General features: G+C 40.9%; 1 protein-coding gene across 1 annotated transcript; it reads left to right on the plus strand.

Annotated features, from left to right (window-relative positions):
- The first annotated feature begins 2601 nt into the window (after nt 1–2601).
- TSPYL1 (TSPY like 1) lies at nt 2602–5871 on the plus strand. The gene has a single exon (XM_044244136.1). The coding sequence runs from the start codon at nt 2696–2698 to the stop codon at nt 3986–3988; it is 1293 nt and encodes a 430-aa protein (XP_044100071.1). The 5' UTR covers nt 2602–2695; the 3' UTR covers nt 3989–5871.
- Nucleotides 5872–19847: the final 13976 nt, after the last annotated feature.

The raw sequence follows: 19847 nt of genomic DNA on the forward strand, positions 1-19847 counted from the left end.
ATAGAGCCCCCGCATCGGGTTCTCTGCTCAGCGGGGAGCCTGTTTCCCTCTCAATCTCTGCCAGCCTCTCTGCCTACTGGTGATCTCTGTCAAATAAATAAATAAACTCTTAAAAAAAAAAAGTGGCATAAAATACACAAATCTGCTTTTCCCTCTAAAACCATGTTTCTCACTGGACCTTTCCTTATTCAAAAGTTAATTTAACTTACACTCTCCATCTTCTACAATAAAGAGTTATCATTACATCATTTCTCCAGTGGGACTTTCAGACAATTAAAATTAGGAGAAATTTTAAGTTTTTCCTCATTTTTGTATATTCAACCAAATATCCCATATCATGTCTTTTCCAAATGTACTGATAGTTAGAGAAGGAAAGGTTCCTCCACAGCGTTTCAACACTTAACACTCACCAGAATCCTGATTACATTTACATGCATCATCTATTGCTGGAGTCTTTCCTAACATTAGCAGTTAGAGCACTAATTAAATACACTTGCAGACATAATAGTGCCCTTGACAAATAAAGTCACATCTAGTTCTGGAGAAAGCCTGGCAATAGAGTTTTCTGCTTAAAAATAGAAGGCATATTAGAATAATGAAAGTTTCCACTTTAGGCCAAATTAGATTGTTCCAGTTCCAAAATAGAGGATGATTTCATGGCAATAAGAAAGAAATGGGCCTTGTGGAAAATTCCATTATTCGTTCTTATCTACAAGAGTAATTGTCAGCCAAGCACCAAGCACCATGAGGGAGAAACTGTATTCTGTTCACTTGTTTCTGTATTTAACATTCTGATAATGTAACACTGTGCAAGGCAGTGTGCTACCTACTTGGTAAACAGTGGTAAACAAAACTATGACCCTGTCCTTCTGGAGTTCACAGTCTTCTCAAATATTTTTTGTCATAGGTTTTGGCTTTAATTTTCTCTTTCTGGATATTGCCTAATTCTGGTCTTGATAACCAAAGACGCTAAGAATGTGATACATCACAGCTGTTGGGCAGCAAGCAGGACCTCAAAAGGAAGCAATGGGCAAGGATGAGGGAGAGGCTGCTAGGCAAAACACGACACACACAGAGATGCAACCAAACTTCAGTCCAAGGCATATTCACTTCATATTGCTTTAGTAACAAATTCCCACAAACTTAGTAGTTTAAAACCACACAAATTATTATTTTTTATATTCTGGAGGTTAGACATCACAAAGATGTTGGCAGTGCTGCAGTCCTTCAAGGCTCTACGGGACAATCTATTTCCTTACCTTTCCAGATTCTAGAGGCTGTCTTTATTCTGTGGATCCCGGTTCCTTCCTCCATCTTCAAAGTCCACAGCACAGCATCTTCACATCTCTTTCTTTTTCTCATCTCTGCTTTGATTGTCACACATTCAAAGACTGACACTCCAACCTCCCTCTTATAAGGACCATTATAATTACATGGGTCCCACCTGGATAATCCGGCATAATTTTCCCATCTTCCTATCTTTAACCTAACCGTATCTGTTAAGTCCCCTTTGCCACAGAAGAGAACATATTCACAGGTTCTGATGATCAGGAGGAGGACATCTGTGGGGGCCATTATTAAAATAGCCTATAATCCAAGGCAAAGGAAATAGAAAAAAAAAAAAAAAGCTTGCCTGTTTCGCACTTTTAGTCAACAAACCGCACACTGGCATTCTGCACGTTTGTTTTCTAATTCAAGACTACCTCAATTATTCATTTTAATTAGCTTTCCTTTACAAAAATCGTGGCAGGAGGTGCCCCACTGGTATTTCTCTGAGGCCTTGGAACTCTCTAACACCAGTTTTCTTCACGAGCTAGACTAAAACAACCAGGTCCACGGACCTCCCTCTTCAACTCTGGGAGCTGACTGCCATGAACACATACTTCAACAGGGACAACCTTTCCTACCTCTCTGCAGACCTCAATTCGTGAACAGATTGATAGTTTATTGGACTGAAATTAGGTTTTCTAATTTCCTGCCGTGAGAGGCCACGGAGCAAGATTCAGCGAACTGACCCTGGTTTAATCCCTGCAGACATTATGTAGCTCAAACTCCTCTTTGAGGCAGATTATAAATTCAGAACGAGCAAGGACTAATACTACGCGTCTCTTTAGCGGTAAAAAGCCGCGGAGTAGTTTTTTCTCCCAGTGATGTCAGAGGCCAAAGGGATTTCTACTTGAGAAGAGAGAAACAATTTGCTGTTCATGTTAGTTTAAAAATAAGGAGATTGTTTGCTCCTGGCCATTATGGGGTAACAAGGAATAGATTTACACTCCTGCCTGAAAAATTCCTATGCAAAACCAGTGAAACGCGTTTTCAGACGACGACAGGCAGGGGAGTGCTGGGGTCGCCACAATTCACCCCAGCTGGCATGCTGGAGGCAGTTTCCAGAGGTACCGCAGGGAGGGTCCTCACTGCCTTCAGTCTCTCATTCCGAAACACAGTTATGAACGTAAGTCAAATTAGGGCTTCACCCCCACTAAACTCACACAAGTCAAAATAACGATAAAACCACAGGAAAGGGCGGAGCAAACCCCAACTTCCCGCATGGGGGCGAGACCGACGGCCCTGACGTCAACCTCGCGGAGACACTCGCGAGAGTAGAGAGTGGGCGGGGCGAAGCCCCAGCTGGCGCGCGGGCGGTCTCCGTGAGGAAAACAGACGTTAATCCGCCGTTGGTCGGGCTGCTACGGACATGAGCCTCCTGGCCGGGGCTGAGAAGTCCCCTTCCCCCCAAGCCCGCAGTCTCATGACTCCCGGCGATGTCCCAGGAGACCCGGACCCACGCCACAGCCTGAAGCTCCGTGAGGAAACCGAGGCATCACAGGTGATGGCGGAGCCGGGTGCGGGAAGCTTGGACGCGGTCGCGCTCCCACCGCCTCAGCTTCCAGAGGGGCGGGGAACCTTCCACGCCCCCGCGGGCTGTGACCACCCAGCCCCGATCCGAGGCGGTGGGGATTGGGGTTTCGAGGCGACCGAAGCGGGGCAGGCGGAGGCTCCGCCTCTCACGGAAGGCCCGGAAGCTGTGCCGGTGTCCGTGGCAACGGACAACAGCCTGAAAAATGGCTGTCAGAGCGCAGAGCCGCGCGGCCCCGATGGGGAGAAGCCAGAGAGCGCCGGGTTTGAGGTCTTGGCAGCGGTGAAGGCCGAGGAGGTGGAGACCGAGAAGTGCACCGTTTCCTCGGTAGCAGTGGATGAGGAGGTGGTGGAGAAGGAAAGAGTGAAGGAGGAGGACGAGGAACAAAAGATGGAGGTAGAGAAGCAAGGAGGTGAAGAAGGAGAAATGATGGAGGAAAACAGAGTGGGGGAGGAGGAGAAGGAAGAAGCGGGGCCCCGACCCTTGAATATGGATCTCCGCATGAACCCCCTGGAAGCCATCCAGATGGAACTGGACACTGTGAATGCTCAGGCCGACAGGGCCTTTCAGCAGCTGGAGCATAAATTTGGGCGAATGCGTCGGCACTACCTGGAGAGGAGAAACTACATCATTCAGAATATCCCGGGCTTCTGGGTCACCGCCTTTCGGAACCACCCCCAGTTGTCCCCCATGATTAGGGGCCAAGATGCAGAGATGCTAAGATACATAACCAATTTGGAGGTCAAGGAGCTCAGACACCCTAGAACTGGCTGCAAATTCAAGTTCTTCTTTCGAAGAAACCCTTACTTCAGAAACAAGCTTATTGTCAAAGAATACGAGGTCAGAGCCTCCGGCCGGGTGGTGTCTCTTTCCACTCCAATCATATGGCGCCGGGGCCATGAACCTCAGTCCTTCATTCGCCGGAACCAAGATGTCGTCTGCAGTTTCTTCACCTGGTTTTCAGACCACAGCCTTCCAGAGTCCGACAAGATTGCTGAGATTATCAAAGAGGATTTGTGGCCCAATCCACTGCAGTATTACCTGTTGCGTGAAGGAGTCCGCAGAGCCAGACGTCGCCCAATAAGAGAGCCAGTAGAGATCCCCAGGCCCTTTGGATTCCAGTCTGGTTAGTCTCTGCCTCTGGAAATACTGCACAAGGCCCCCTACCACCTCTTGCTGGACCTGTGCTCGGACAACAGAAATGGGTATGCCTTCCCCCCGCCTCCCTCCCCACCCCCCGACATTTCTACAGCCTTTTTCCTCTGGACATTGTTTCCTCAACCTCAAGACTGAGACTTTGAAGGCCATGGTCCTCCATTTCCACATGGCCTTCATGCCATTCTGCATTACTGTCACATGCTGCATGGTCATGATTCACATTACTCCTAGGCCAAGCACATGATGCTGTAAATTGCATTAGCTTTATCTGCACTGCATGGACCCTGTCTGTTCTCAGGGCCTTTGGTCTGGCTCTTAGCACCTGGATTTCTAGCTTTGCCTAGAAGCTCATTCTACCCACTTTGCTCTTTAGTACAGGCACGTAGCCTGTAGACAATTGTGGGACAGAGAGAGCCGCAGTGTGCCACTTAGTCTATGTGATTTATGTAACTCCATTGCTCTTGCACCTCTGGTCACCTCCTACTGCCTACTACTGGCCTTGCCTACCTTGCAGATAATTGTTGGCCCCACTGTCTGGTTTCTGGTAGACAAGAATCTCTAGAACTGCTGGGGGACCCAGGTTTCCTGCCAGCATACAAAGACCCTTCTATTCCTCCCCGCCATCTTCGTGATCCAGAACACTACTAATTGTCAAGCTAGTGGTCAAAGTGACATGTTAAACCTTATTCTTATGGCCAGAGTAAGGATGGTGTCCATTCTAACTACCAGGCTTTCTTGGCCTCAGCTAGTAAATTCACACGAAACTTAGGTATACCTCTTGTGCCTCCTCTCCTTAACCCTGAACGCTATTAAATGCCAGGGTGGCAGTACACTTTCTCTCCGTCTCCTGTCTCTTAAAGAAAAAAAAAAAAAAAAAAAAAAAAAGCTCAAAAGCATCTGCAAAAGCAGGCCTTTTAGTTTAATTTGGTTTTAGCTCTTCATTATCCAGGGACAGGTTGTCCTGTAAAATAGACTGCTGGAGCTCTTATTTCCCTCTGCTCTCTTCCTCACTCTCCACTCCTTTAACAACACCTAGAGGATTTAAAGGGAGACCGATCTAGATGAAATGAAAAATTATATCTAGTTTATAGTGGATGGAAGAACCAGAGATTTTGATGGGTTTCCTAAGTGGGGAAAACTGAGCAGATGACCACAGGCAAAAAATGAGCAAGATAAAAATTGGGCTAAGATTAAGACGAGCTGACAGAGCCTTCAAGGAAGAGGTTTTCTCTTTCAGTGGTAATGAGAGGAGAAATACTTTTTCAGGATTTCCATGGTGAATTGAGAGGGATTGGAGTGTGAAATGTATTTCCTAGAGAAGAGGAAGGAAACGAAGCAACTTCTGGAGCTTTCTCTTGTTTTCATTTGATTTAGTTTATGCAAAAGATTAATGCTGTGTTTTTTGTTTTTCTAGTGTTTAGTAATATAACATTTTCTGTTTCTGCTTACCGGGAAAATTGAGTTGTATAGGTTTTCTTTTTGCTTTCAATTGGGAATATTTGGAAAAAATAACAATTTTACTTTCCTGTAAGATACAGAGACATAAATGAATATGAGAGTTTTCGACTTCTTGTTTCTGTTAAAACTGTATCCTTAGAAATAGAATTTGAGTAATTTGATTTTGTCAGATTCTGAAGACTGGAGATTGTTGTCTTCATGGAAGAAAAACCTACAAAAGATGTTTGGTTTGATTGTCTTGCTTAATAATTTATCCTGGTTATAACTTAGAAATAGATGCGTCTTTTTTCCTAAATATAAATACTTGTGAGATTGCTCTGTTCAAATTGAAAATGTACCATTGGCATATTTGTTTTTCCTTGTATGTGTCATAGTAAAATAAAAGCATGTTAAGCTGCTAGATTTCTTATTTTTCACCCTGCCCATAAACTTGCATGAAGAAATTGATTTAAATAACAACAGATTATAGAACTTAAAGTTCTAAAAATGGATACAACAGATATTATCCCAAAAGTAAGAAACTAGGGCTTGTACTTTACAAGGTTGGGAGAGGGGTTTCTGGATTTGGCTTTAAAATGTTAACAGTTGCGGGACGCCTGGGTGGCTCAGTTGGTTGAGCATCTGCCTTCGGCTCAGGTCATGATCCCATCATCCTGGGATCGAGTCCCACATCGGGCTCCTTGCTCAGCAGGGAGCCTGCTTCTCCCTCTGCCTCTGCCTGCCATTCTGTCTGCCTGTGCTCGCTCTCTCTCTCTAATAAATAAAATCTTTAAAAAAAAAAAAATGTTAACAGTTGCAAGTGAGTACTCATGATGTCACCTTTTTCCATATAGCTTGTACACCACCACCACTTCCTTCACTTCCTTAAAGCCTCCATTTCTGTCTCTGTAGATGATAGTTTCAGGTCATTCAGACTTTTTTTATTCACTTGCACGTTTAATAAGCAAACAGTTTCTGTCATAAGTGATAAATTCTTTTATCCTCATACTTTCTTAGCTGTAAAAATTTGTTCATTCTTTTCTTCAAACTTCCCCACCTTCTATTCCTGTCAAATTTTTCAAGGCCTCAGAGGTAACTCTTCTGCCTTACATTTTTTCTGTTCCCATTAGAGAAAATGAAATGTCTTCTCTAGTACTTGGTATATTTATAGGGACTTGTATTTTAGAAAATAGCATATAGTTTGTTAACAGTGAATTCCACAAATACTTACTAAGGCATTTTGTCAGGCCTTGGGAAGATAACAAGAATAGAAGATAAAATTAAAATTATTGTTAAAGAATTGGGGAAAACTGATAAGCAGACAAATGACACAGTGATACGGTAAAATACAAATGTATTTTCACTTCCTTTCGAGTTTGTAAGCTCTGTGAAAGCAGAGATGATGGGGTATCTTATATTTCTCACTGCTTCTAGCATATTTTGCACATAGTTGTTACTAGATAAATATTGAATGACAAAATGAATAACTCAAATGGAAAAAGAGAACAAAATACCCTAGTACCCAAAAAGGCTTGATGAAGTAATGGGAAGAAGATGGTTTTTAAGGCATTTGTAAAATTGAGGGGAAAAAATTTACAAAGCCTTTTTTAAGTAAATTTCATTTTTAAGTGATTAGAAAAGTCTAAACCCTATAACATTTAACCTTTCATTTGCTACTTTAGCAGAGCATTACTTAACTTTGAATCAACAATTATGTGCTTTATTTTTGTATATTTTAAGGTAACTGTTACACTACAGGTAGGAGTTAGACAGACTCTAGACGTGTGCTGTCCAATACAGTAGCCATTAGCCATCAATGACTACTGAGCACTTGAAATGTGTCTAGTCCAAATTGAGATCTGCTCTGACTGTAAAATAAACACTGGATTTCAAAGACTTTAAGTATGGAAAAACTGTAAAATACCTCAATTGTGTATATTGATTGCATGTTGAGATGGTAATATTTTTGATATATTGTTTAAATACATTAGTAAAATTTTCCCATTTGTGGCTACGGGTAAATTTTAAATTAGATGGACAGCATGGTTCTAGGCTTCTTGGATATCTCAAAAGTGTATAAAATACATGTGAAACTTTCTCCCTGTGAATTTTTTTTGTGACCAAGAAAACCAAGACAAGGGTTCTCTAGTTAGAATTTAAGATGGGTGGGGCGCCTGGGTGGCTCAGTGGGTTAAGCCTCTGCCTTCGGCTCAGGTCATGATCCCAGGGTTCTGGGATCGAGCCCCGCATCCGGCTCTCTGCTCTGCAGGGAGCCTGCTTCCTCCTCTCTCTCTGCCTGCCTCTCTGCCTACTTGTGATCTCTGTCAGATAAATAAAGAAAAAAATCTTAAAAAAAAAAAAAATTTAAGATGGGTAAAGTATTGCTAGATGCCAATGGGTCAAAAAAAAAAAAAAGTGTAAAAATGAAATGTCTTCTATCAACTTTTCCTTGAGTACCAAGATATACTCACTACTTCACACGATGCCTAGGTGGCCCAGTCTGTTGAGTGTCTGCCTTTGGCTCAGATCATGATCCTGGGAAGCTGGGATCGAGTCCTGTGAAGGGCTCCTTACTCAGTGGGGACCCTGCTTCTTCCTCTCCCTCCTGCTCCCTCTGCTTGTACTCTTTTTCTGACAAATAAGTAATATATAAAAAATACATATACTCTGTACTTTGTAAAACAGAGTCTGTACAAATATGTTTCTGGTTCTAAGTAGAGTACATGTGGGTGTCAAACTGGCACTAGTAGTTATATTGGGTTATCTAAAGGAGTCTTTAATTGATATTTAGGACCTATAGCTTGATATTTTTCTAGAATAAGGTGTTGTGTATCTTTGGTTTACAAAAATGAAGCTCAGAACAGACAAGTACATGAAGCTCAAAAAAGAAAATTTGTTATCAAATATACCATTTTGTGTATGTTAACATAGGCTCTAAATTTTAACAATTGGTCAGGCAACAGAAAAAAATCTGAATCTAGCGTTGCATCGAGTCAATTTAATGCTCCACCACTTGAAGCATATTTTATTTTTGAAAAGTAGTGTAGCCTTGCAGTGCAGCCTTGCAGCAATTATTATTGTATATTGGTTATTAAGGATTATATGGGATAGTAAAGTGATGGTTGTCCTTGCTCTGGAGGAACTCCGTGTCTCATTGAAGGGGTATTTTTTCCTTCCCTCTTCAGTAATATTCAAACCAGTCATGTACAAAAGAAAACTCAGGATTAACATGGCAAAAAGACGTTGTCAGAGATGATCACAACTGTCCTTTCAGGGCTAATTTCCCCTTAATATATAATTGAAGTCCTAGACTGTGAATGTGATGGATATAATATTTATCTATTTACTATATATATGGGAGATATTTTATTTGTGAGCAGTACTTTCTCCATGTTGTTTGAAGTGTTTTATTCAGTTCTGAAGGGCCACTTTAATACATTTTCTTTGGTCTCTGGGATACTCAAGACTTACAGAAGAGCTTCTATTAGGCCACACTAAGAAAATGTCTACTTTTTGGCTTCACTTTTTCAGTATTTGCATTTAATGTTTTTTTTTTGTTGTTGGTGGTGTTTTTTTTGTTTTGTTTTGTTTTGTTTTTTGAGAATAGGTGAGGAATAAATGATTCTGTTAAAAGTAAAAAGGGCCACTTAAGTAAGCTGCTAATTTTCATAAATACCCGGATGTCTTATTAGTGGCCTTAAGAGATAGAGAAGACACATTAGCTTTATTTTATTTATCTGTTTATTCAAAGATTTTATTAAGTAATATCTGCACCCAACATGAGGCTTGAACTTAAAACTCTGAGATCAAGATTCACATGCTCTTATTTGACTGAGCTAGCCAGGTACCTGGACACACTAGCTTTAAACGGGGATTACATCAGTTTTCCGACCTATTACCTAGCACATTAGCCAAAAGAAAAACCTTTTCTGAGCCTTGGTTTCCTTGTCCATAATGCAGGGATGTTAATACCTATATTGTAAGCCAATATTCTCCCAGGATGTATTTGGAGAATGCCATTATAAGGTTGTAGAAAGCATTTGGGAGTTTACTTTGTGCCAGGCACTGTGTTAAAAGATTCCAAGTATTGACATAGTTAATACAGGTTAGAGTGTGAAAAATGCCAAGCACAATGCCTGGCATTTAATATGTAAGAAATATTAATTTCCATTTACCTTCCTCTCCATTTTAATTTCTCATTTATATCCAGACAGTTGTCTAGCCTAATTTTTCTTAAACCTAGCTGACCATTATAAATAGCTGGGGAGGGGTGCCTGGGTGGCTCAGTGGGTTAAGCCGCTGCCTTCAGCTCAGGTCATGATCTCAGGGTCCTGGGATCGAGTCCCGCATCGGGCTCTCTGCTCAGCGGGGAGCCTGCTTCCCTCTCTCTCTCTCTGCCTACCTCTCCATCTACTTGTAATTTCTCTCTGTCAAATAAATAAATAAAATCTTAAAAAATAAATAAATAAATAAATAAATAAAATAACTGGGGAGTGGGGCACCTGCGTGGTTCAGTCAGTTAAGCATCTGACTCTTGGTTTCGGCTCAGGTCGTGCTCACAGGGTCCTGAGATCAGGCCCTGTATCGGGCTCTGCGCTCAGCACAGAGTCTGCTTGTCTCTCTTCCTCTGCTCTTCTCCCTGCCTGCTATGTCTCTCTCTCTCATAAGTAATATCTTTTTTTTTTTTTTTAAAGATTTTATTTATTTATTTGACAGACAGAGATCACAAGTAGGCAGAGAGGCAGGCAGAGAGAGAGAGGAGGAAGCAGGCTCCCTGCTGAGCAGAGAGCCCCATGTGGGACTCGATCCCAGGACCCTGAGATCATGACCTGAGCCGAAGGCAGCGGCTTAACCCACTGAGCCACCCAGGCGCCCATCTCATAAGTAATATCTTTAAAAAAAAAAAAAAAATAGCTAGGGAGCTTTGAAAAAATTCCGATACCTAGGCTCTACCCTCAAACCAGTTAAATTAGTTACAAAGGTACAGACAGATTTGAAAACCTTTTTTTGGACTCCTCATGTGAGGGAATATTAACTCCTTTACCAGTTTATTAGATTTTCTCAGAAACATACTGCCTTACAATACCCAGCTATTGCAAAGGACCTGGCATATAGTAGGCTCTCAGCACATCTCCGTATTTTGACCCTTGTATTCTTGCAGAATGTAATTAGCCTGGTTCCACAAAGGAGTTAAGTACTTGAAGATCATCATCCTGTCCTTCACCTCAACGGCTCTCCACCTCCTCCACCACCACCACTACCACCAACCTGGGTATATATAAATTCCTTCAATGTTCCTTATCCATTGTGCATGCTAATAAACAAGATTCATTATGCCAGTGTTTTTCCTGAAGTCAGGTGCCCTGTACTGAGCAAAGTAACATCCAGACAACAAAACAGAATGAGATTCTTATCACCTATATTTTACATACTTTGTTTCTTTAAGTGGATCTTGGGAGAACATTAACATTTGGAACAGCAATATTATCCCTTTGATTCCTAATAAGATTAAAATTTACCAAAGTGATGGGGCCCCTAGGTGGCTCAGTGGGTTAAGCCTCTGCCTTAGACGCAGGTCCTGATCTCAGGGTCCTGGGATTGAGCCCCACATCAGGCTCTCCGTTCAGGAGAGAGCCTGCTGCCCCTCTCTAGTCCTGTCTCTCTGCCTACTTGGGATCTCTGTCTGTCAAATAAATAAGTAAAATCTTTAAAAAAATTTACCAAAGTGAATGCTTTAAAAAGTATTCATGTACTACTGAGTTAGGCTTCTTCATATTATACTTCATTGAAGTTGTGTCCAACACTTAACATGTATTTATATTAATTTTTATTAAATTAGGCTAATTCTTTTAACCTATTCATGCTTGGAGGATCGTTAATTATTCCTAGTGAGTAATTTTTACTCCCTAATTTCATTTGCAAACCTAATGTCATTTGCAAATCTTGTCTTTAGCCAGGTCATTGTTGTCTCCCGGGCAGCTTCCTTTCAGAGTAACACAGCATCTTTAGGATCTTACTATAAACTATGGATCCACATATTCTTCTCCCCCCCACCCCCAGTTTAACTTTGTCCTAGGGCATCAGCAAACAAACTTATACATAGAAACTTATTTTAAGATTCATGTACTCCTCTACAAAATTCTAGAAATATGGGTCGTTTTATTAAGGGCTTGATTTCAGCACACATTTCTTCAGGCTGAGGTCCACTAATCAAGCAGAGGTTTGTTTTGCAGAATCAGACACGGCAACTGATTCATACACGTAAGACATGAGTGTCTTCCGAAATAGTAACTTCATTTCTGAGTCTTCATTTCTTTATGCTTCAAACTCTGATTCCAGAATTTATGGTGGCTTAGTATTGGTAAAAGAGTGTGTTCTCCACTTGCTTTTTTGTCCATATACATAGTCAGTTTGAATCTATTTGCATTTTCTTGATCACACTGATGACAGTGGCTAACATTGAGTGATAAATATTTAATCCCTACCACCTCAGTGTTCTTTGTGCAGTATCCCTCTCTCTTTGCTCATTTAAGTGATCAAAGATGTTACCAAAAAATAGATAAGAAAATCTATTGTTTTTGGAATTTGTCATTGTTTTCTTTATTAAAGTATTTTCTTTATTAAAGTATAATTCATATGCGGCACAAGAATGTTCATAATAGTTTTATTCATAACAGTTCAGAGCTAGAATCAAACCAGTTTCCACCAAAGGTGAATGAATAAATCATGGTGTATTCATAACAACGGAACATGACTCAGCAACAACAAGGAACAAACTACTGATCATGCAATATCATGGGTGCATCTCAAAAACATTTTTAAGTGAAAGATGCCAGATAAGATAGTACATACTGGGGGTACCTGGGTGGCCCAGTCAGTTAAGTATACGATTCTTGATTTTGGCTCAGGTTATGGTCTCAGAGTACTGAAATCAAGTCCTATACTGAGCACTGAGCTCAGTGTGGAGTCTGCTTAAAATTCTCTCCCTCTGCCTCCCACCTCGCTGTGCATGCTCTCTCTTTCTAAATAAATAAATAAATTTTAAAAAGAGAGTGCATACTATATAATTCCATATATGTGAAGTTCAGTAGCATGGGAAGCTTACCCATGGTGATAGAAATCCAAAGAGTGGTTGCCTTAGGGTTGGTAGAGTAACTAGGAAGAAGCATGAGCAAACTGCCAAGAGTGATAGTAACACACCATGTTTTCTTTTTTTATTTAATTTTTTAATTAACATATAATGTATTATTAGCCCCAGAGATACAGGTCTGTGAGTCGCCAGTTTTACACACTTTGCAGCACTCATCATGGCACATACCCTCTCCAATGTCCATAACCCCATGACCCTCTCCCTCCCCCCCTCCCCCAGCAACCCTCAGTTTGTTTTGTGAGATTAAGAGTCTCTAATGGTTTGTCTCCCACCCCATCCCATCTTGTTTCATTTATTCTTTTCCTACCCCCCTAACCCCCCCCATGTTGCATCTCCACTTCCTCATATCAGGGAGATCATATGATAGTTGTCTTTCTCCGATTGACTTATTTCGCTAAGCATGATACCCTCTAGTTCCATCCACATTGTTGCAAATGGCAAGATTTCATTTCTTTTGATGGCTGCATAGTATTCCATTGTATATATATACCACAACTTCTTTATCCATTCATCTTTTGTTGGACATCTGGGTTCTTTCCATAGTTTGGCTATTGTGGACATTGCTGCTATAAACATTCAGATGCACATGCCCCTCTGGATCACTACGTTTGTATTTTTAGGGTAAATACCCAGTAGTGCAATTGCTGGGTCATAGGGTAACTCTCTTTTCAACTTTTTGAGGAACCGCCATGCTGCTTTTCAGAGTGGTTGCACCAGCTTGCATTCCCACCAACAGTGTAGGAGGGTTCCCCATTCTCCGCATCCTCGCCAGCATCTGTCATTTCCTGACTTGTTAATTTTAGCCATTCTGACTGGTGTGGGGTGGTATCTCATTGTGGTTTTGATTTGTATCTTCCTGATGCCGAGTGATATGGAGCACTTTTTCATGTGTCTGTTGGCCATCTGGATGTCTTCTTTGCAGAAATGTCTGTTCATGTCCTCTGCCCATTTCTTGATTGGATTATTTGTTCTTTGGGTGTTGAGTTTGATAAGTTCTTTATAGATTTTGGATACTAGCCCTTTGTCTAATATGTCATTTGCAAATATCTTTTCCCATTCTGTCAGTTGTCTTTTGGTTTTGTTAACTGTTTCCTTTGCTGTGCAAAAGCTTTTGATCTTGATGAAGTCCCAAAAGTTCATTTTTGCTTTTGCTTCCCTTGCCTTTGGCGATGTTCCTAGGAAGATGTTGCTGCAGCTGAGGTCAAAGAGGTTGCTGCCTGTGTTCTCCTCAAGGATTTTGATGGATTCCTTTCTCACATTGAGGTCCTTCATCCATTTTGAGTCTGTTTTCGTGTGTGGTGTAAGGAAATGGTCCAGTTTCATTTTTCTGCATGTGGCTGTCCAATTTTCCTAACACCATTTGGTGAAGAGACTATCTTTTTTCCATTGGATAGTCTTTCCTGCTTTGTGGCAGATTAGTTGACCATAGAGTTGAGGATCTATTTCTGGGCTCTCTATTCTGTTCCATTGATCTATGTGTCTGTTTTTGTGCCAGTACCATGCTGTCTTGATGATGACAGCTTTGTAATAGAGCTTGAAGTCTGGAATTGTGATGCCACCCACTTTGACTTTCTTTTTCAATATCCCTTTGGCTCTTCGAGGTCTTTTCTGGTTCCATATAAATTTTAGGGTTATTTGTTCCATTTCTTTGAAAAAAATGGATGGTATTTTGATAGGAATTGCATTAAATATGTAGATTGCTTTAGGTAGCATAAACATTTTCACAATATTTGTTCTTCCAATCCAGGAGCATGGAACATTTTTCCATTTCTTTGTGTCTTCCTCAATTTCTTTCATGAGTACTTTATAGTTTTCTGAGTATAGATTCTTTGCCTCTAGGTATCTTATGGTTTTGGGTGCAATTGTAAATGGGATTGACTCCTTAATTTTTCTTTCTTCTGTCTTGTTGGTGTAGAGAAATGCAACTGATTTCTGTGCACTGATTTTATATCCTAACACTTTACTGAATTCCTGTACAAGTTCTAGCAGATCTGGAGTGGAGTCTTTTGGGTTTTCCACATATAGTATCATATCATCTGCAAAGGGTGATAGTTTGACTTCTTCTTTGCTGATTTGGATGCCTTTAATTTCTTTTTGTTGTCTGTTTGCTGAGGCTCGGACTTCTAGTACTATGTTGAATAGCTGTGGTGATAATGGACATCCCTGCTGTGTTCCTGACCTTAGCAGAAAAGCTCTAAGTTTTTCTCCATGGAGAATGATATTCGTGGAGGGCTTTTCATAGATGGCTTTGATAATATTGAGGTATGTGCCCTCTATCCCTACACTTTGCAGAGTTTCGATCGGGAAAGGATGCTATACTTTGTCAAATGCTTTTTCAGCATCTATTGAGAGTATCATATGGTCTTGTTCTTTCTTTTATTAATGTATTGTATCACATTGATTGATTTGCGGAAGTTGAACCAAACTTGCAGCTTTGGAATAAATCCCACTTGGTCGTGGTGAATAACCCTTTTAAGGTACTGTTGAATCCTATTGGCTAGTATTTTGGTGAGAATTTTTGCATCTGTGTTTATCAAGGATATTGGTCTGTAATTTTCTTTTTTGATGGGATCCTTGTCTGGTTTTAGGATCAAGGTAATGCTGGCCTCATAAAATGAGTTTGGAAGTTTTCCTTCCATTTCTATTTTTTAGAACAGTTTCAGGAGAATAGGAATTAATTCTTCTTTAAATGTTTCGTAGAATTCCCCTGGGAAGCCATCTGGTCCTGGGCTCTTGTTTGTTTGGAGATTTTTTGAGGACTGCTTCAATCTTACTGGTTATAGGTCTGTTCAGGTTTTCTATTTCTTCCTGGTTTAGTTGTGGTAGTTTATATGTCTCTAGGAATGCATCCATTTCTAACACACCAGATTTTGATAACATGGATGTATCCATTTGTTGAAACTTGTCAAGTTGTATAATTAAGATTCATGCATTTTAGTGTATGTAAAATGTAACAATAAATAATAGATTTAAAAATATTGTCATCAGTTCAAAAATTGGAATTGCATTTGTCCATTTCTACTATTTTGACTTTTTTTCTGTGCTTAAATAAAAGTTGCTAACTCTGGGGCACCTGGGTGACTCAAATGCTAAAGCATTTGCCTTTGGCTCAGGTCTTGATCTCCAGGTCCCAGGATGAGCCCCGAGTGGTGGGGGGAGTTTGGCAGTGTGTGTGTGGGGTGTCCCTGCTCAGTGAGGAGTCTGCTTCTCCCTCTACCTCTCCCCTCTGCTTACCTCTCCCCCTCTCTCTCAAGTGAATAAATAAAATCTTAAAAAAAAAAAGGTGCTGACTCTACTTGTGTGATTTTATTTGCAAGTTCTTCTTATTGCTGTATAATTTCATTTTTTAATCCCAATTTTGAAATTACTTTTTTTTCTTTTGTTACTTTTCTCCTTCCATTCCAGGCAAAAGTTGATCTCTCTGGAGATTTCCTTAATTTAGAAACTAAGTGGTTCTGTTACCATTGCATCACTGAAGATGTTGAGTCTGCCCGGGACATACTGACCTATAAGTAGTACGGACATACTTATCCAACAATCTTCCTGTGTTTCCCTTTTTGTTTCTGCACATTCAGATGCCTACAAGATGATTCTCTGATGTTCTTGGACCTTCTCTCCAACTCTTCAGCTTCAACCTACTACTCTTCATTACCCTAATACAGTAGATTGCAAAGGGTGGTCCCCAAACCAGCAGCATAGGGTTCACCTGAATCTTTTTAGAAATGCAAATTGGAGAACTCCACTCCTGTCCTGTACAATCAAACTCGAGGTGGAATCTAGCAACTGCATTTTAACCAGCCTCCAGGTGATTGTGATGCATGCTAATGTTTGGGGGTCACTGCCCTAAACCCTATTGCTGCTCCTGCTTCATTTCTTAGTTTCCTGAATGTGGTTTTCATTATAAACACACGATATTTACCTATATTCTTAATCACATTTGAGTTCTCTGCCCCATTGAGTCACAATTTAAACCTTGGATGTCTAATTCTGCTCCAAGTGCATATCTTTGTCTTCAAAATCTTCTCAGAAGATGGTTAAAAATATCAGGAGTTTCCATGTATGCTCTCATTTTATGTTTGTAATCTTTTAGTCTTTGTATCACTATCCCCATGTGATACAGAAATAGTGATGAGGGAACAGAAGGCTGGCTGTGGACAAAGGAAAAGCTGACACCCGGCCAACTCCCCCACCTCCAGTCCTGGGTGGGACATATTTGACATTCTTTAGGAATCTCCCAACTATCTTAATGTTAACACCTTGCTAGAGGGAAAAACCTTGACAATGGCAAGGCCTCTGGTACCTGGTATCTTGTAGGTGCTCTTTAGCATATGAAAGTCCCATTGAAACCTCCCTTTTTCCTTACCTCCCCTAACCCCATCATGCAGAACCTGCCAACCCTCACAATCCCGGGGCAGCAGCTCTTTCTGCCCAAGGGTTCTGTCCTGTGCTTTAATAAACACCATTTTGCACCAAAGATGTCTCAAGAATTTTTTCTTAGTCATTGGCTCCGGACTCCACCCCACTGAACCTCACCTATATTCTAAAATTTCAATAGCGGTTTAGCAAACTGAAGTATATTAGATGTAAGTAACACAGGCTCTATTCAAGCAGGGTTTCTTATTTCAAGCTAGAGCATATCCTACATTGCAGCAACCTATAATTTTGGCACTAAAACATATGTAAAATACTAATTAAGTATAAATTTATAAGCCTTAAAGTTATTCCCAATCTATTCATGAATGGCTTTAAAAAGGGATGTATTTATCTTGCTCTATCAGATTACAACTACTTTCTGTATTTAAAAATGCAATTCTTGTTATTTGCTGTCTGAATTAAACTGCTTGGTTTTACTCTTCTTCAGAAAATCAGCTGGGCGCTTGGGTACCCCACTCAGTGAGATGTCTACCTTCAGATGGGTCATGATCCCAGAATCCTGGTGTGGGGCTCTCTGCTCAAGCTGGGAGTTTGCTTGTCCCTATCCCTCTGCCGCTCCCTGTGCACGCCCCCACTCGTGCACACACCCATGCTCTTTCTCCCTCTCTCAAATAAAATCTTTTTAAAAAAGGAACAGAATTAGCTGAAGTAGTTCAAATGTTTTAATATCCTGGAATTTGGCTGCTGAAATGGCATAGAACTGTTAGTATTACTGTGAAATGTAGAGAATGTGTATTTGTTGAGATTTGAGTCGATTGGGTGATTACTTATAACAGCACTTAATACTTAATTGTCATCCTCTTCACCAAGTTCTAACTTCTCTTAGCACAGTAAAGAGTTGTGTCCAGATGGGTCTAGCATATGGTAAACTAGGTGCTGTTGAAGTCAGACTACTTCCTCCCTCTAATGACCAGGAATGAGAATACCTTATTCACACGCATTTAGGAACTGTTTATCAATGTATATGTGGACTTCCTCCTGCAGTGTTTGCTAAATATGCCAGTTATTTTGTTTATTACAATGAATGTAGGTGTTACTGGTATTCACTAGGGACATTAGGGAAGCTAGATATCCTGCAATGTGAGGGACAGTGCCCCCATATAAAGTAATTATCCAGTGCTAAACAATTAGATGAAATCTATTATTTAAGCCTAGAACCGAGAGCACCATTTACATATGAAAATATTTTGCACTTTTATTTTTTAATTATTATTTTTAAAGTAAACTCTACCCCCAATATGGGGCTTGAACTTAAGACCCTGATATCAAGAGTCACATGCTCCTGGCTACTATATATAAGTGATGAGTCACTAGATTCTACTCCTGAAAGCAATATTGCACTGTATCTTAATTAACTAGATTTTTTTAAAAAAAGATTTTTTTAAAAAAAGATTTATTTATTTATTTGACAGACAGAGATCACAAGTAGGCAGAGAGGCAGACAGAGAGAGAGGAGGAAGCAGGTTCCCTGCTGAGCAGAGAGCCCGATGTGGGGCTCGATCCCAGGACCCTGGGATCATGACCTGAGCCGAAAGCAGAGGCTTTAACCCACTGAGCCACCCAGGCGCCCCTAAAAAAAGATTTTTATTTGTCAGGGAGCGAGAGAGCTCGAGGGAGCACAAGTTGGGGGAGTATCAGGCAGAGGGAAAGCAGGCTCCCTGCTGAGCAAGGAGCAGAATGAATGGAGGATTTGATTCCAGGACCTTGAGATCATGACCTGAGCTGAAGGCAGATGCTTAAGTGACTGAGCTACCCAGGTGTCCCAACTAACTAGAATTTAAATAAAAACTTGAAACAAACAAAAAACCATCATATGCTCTACCAACTGAGACAGCCAGGCCCTCCCCTCCCCACACTGTTTTATTTATTTTTTTTCCAGGGGGTTCCCACCTGCAAACCATCCTCCCCAACACGAGGGACGCAGGGCACACACACATGCACGGCCTGCTGGGCCGCCAGGTAGCCCCCTCCTCACACTGTTTTAAACACTGTGTTTTTTTTTTTTTTTAAGATTTTATTTATTTGACAGAGAGAAATCACAAGTAGATGGAGAGGCAGGCAGAGAGAGAGAGAGAAGCAGGCTCAGTGCTGAGCACCGCCCAATGCGGGACTCGATCCCAGGACCCTGAGATCATGACCTGAGCCTAAGGCAGCGGCTTAACCCACTGAGCCACCCAGGTGCCCCATAAACACTGTATTTTTTTTAAAGCAACTTATTTCATCTACTCTAAACTCTATGGCCACCATACTGCTTGTAAGATACACCACCATTTAACACTAAGAATGAGAACAACTGCCAATCAAACTCCAACACAAACCTTTCTAATACTTACACTTTTTATTTTATCATCAATCAACTGAACAGGAACCTACAGGAGAAAATATTTGCAAACCATATATCTGAAGAGGTTAATCTCCAAAATATCTATGGAACTAGGAATTCTAAAGTATACCCATCTATTTCATCATGTCATTTAGTGCAGGCATGGCCTTCTTCAAGCACTGTCTTTCCCCACTGCTAGCTCTTTGTCTCCCAACCCCCAATTTGCAAGATATAAAAATGGAAACTGAGAAGTTTAAATGATCTGTTAAATATTTTATTCTGGATCCTCTGAAAAGAAGTCAAGCTGGGATTAAATGTGCGAAGATTTTATTAGGGGAAATGACTGTATGAGTGATGAAATGGGGAGGGAGCCGGAAAAAAAGATGGAAGAGGCATTTATTTGACCAGAAAGCAAATCTGACTCTGCGTGAAAAGGAGAGCAAGAGAAAGTTGGGTGGAAGTGTCCCAGTCTCCTGTGGCATCCAAGG

Source organism: Neovison vison, chromosome 1, assembly GCF_020171115.1.
Source record: "Neovison vison isolate M4711 chromosome 1, ASM_NN_V1, whole genome shotgun sequence".
NCBI classification, from domain to species: Eukaryota; Metazoa; Chordata; class Mammalia; order Carnivora; family Mustelidae; genus Neogale; species Neogale vison.